The sequence below is a fragment of the Octopus bimaculoides genome, chromosome 4 (assembly GCF_001194135.2).
Source record: "Octopus bimaculoides isolate UCB-OBI-ISO-001 chromosome 4, ASM119413v2, whole genome shotgun sequence".
Taxonomy (NCBI): domain Eukaryota; kingdom Metazoa; phylum Mollusca; class Cephalopoda; order Octopoda; family Octopodidae; genus Octopus; species Octopus bimaculoides.
The window spans coordinates 147596890-147598123 of NC_068984.1; the positions used below are offsets into that span (position 1 = coordinate 147596890).

The 1234-nt window shown below is 39.6% G+C and overlaps 1 protein-coding gene across 1 annotated transcript in view; it reads left to right on the plus strand.

The window, feature by feature from the left end:
- LOC106884250 (adenylyl cyclase-associated protein 1) overlaps positions 1-1234 on the plus strand; it is a 105704-nt gene that overhangs the window by 67227 nt on the left and 37243 nt on the right. Inside the window, exon 4 of the mRNA XM_052967698.1 lies at positions 381-458. Coding sequence (XP_052823658.1) covers positions 381-458 — 78 coding nt within the window. The remainder of the gene's footprint in view (positions 1-380; positions 459-1234) is intronic.

Sequence of the window (1234 nt, forward strand, 5' to 3'; positions counted from 1 at the left end):
ACAAAGGCAATGACCATGACCTTTGACATTGTTGTGCTTGAGAAGAAGACCCATCAAGCCGAGCAAGATCACAGTCCTGGCAGATACCAGTGACACATAAAAGCACCCATTATGTTCTTGGCGTGGTTGGCGTTAGGAAGGGCATCCAGCTGTAGAAACTCTGCCAGATCAGACTGGAGCCTGGCGCAGCCTTCCAGCCCAGCCAGGCCCTCCAACGCATGCCAACAGAGACAACAGACATAAAATGATGATGATGGATATATGGTAAGGTGCAGGTGGGGGGGCTTGAATCTAATATAGTTGTTGATTTATTTATTAATGGAAATTCCATGCATGAAGTAGCCTGTGTGTTGATATGTTTTTTTTTTGTCTTCTTCCAGGCCGCTATGGTGCAGGAAGCTTTCAATGCTCAGCGAAGTTTCCTTGTTCAAGTATCTCGCAGCAAAAAGCCAGCAAATGTAAGAAGTTGTCTCTTTATTTTGTCGGTCACCTATACATTGGCCATTGTTTTACAAATAATAAAAATATATTGTTTCCTTGAAATATTTTTGTATATTTAAAGATGGAACATGTACAACAACGACAACACTAATCAAAACTAAAACAATCAATTTACTGAAAGAAAAGATTACTTCTTATCTTTATGTAGAATTTGTCTACAACAGTAGATGTTTCCAAATCAGGTTTGTTGTGCCATCAATAGTTATTAAAACACCCTTGTTTAGAGAAGACCATTTTATGAAAAGAGGTGTTCAGTTACAAAATGCTCAGAACTGTTGCTTTGTGACCCCCTGTAGCAAATCACAGTGTCTAGTTTACAAAACTCTCAGCCATTTACTGCAAGCCAGCTTGCTGGGGAGTTCATAGGTTTCATTTGATGTTTACCCTGGCTGATAATTATCCTAAACAAGATGAAGTTAATATGTGTTGTCAATGTATTTGGTATTGCAAAGACATGCAGCCTAGTGGTGAGGATGTTGGGCTTATGATCATTACATCATTGGTTCAATTCTTTGAGCAAGATATTTCATTTTGCATTGCTCCAGTTTACTGAAGAATAAGTACGAGCCTTCAGCTAGGAACACAAAGAGCTGCATTGAATACTGCTAAGCCTCCACTCCATCACTCTAGAATGATTTTTCTTTAACTGAAGGTTGATCTTCTATAAATAGCTGAGCCTTGGATCGTTCCTGCTCTCTCTCTCTCTCTCTCTCTCTCTTTCTCTCTCTCTCTC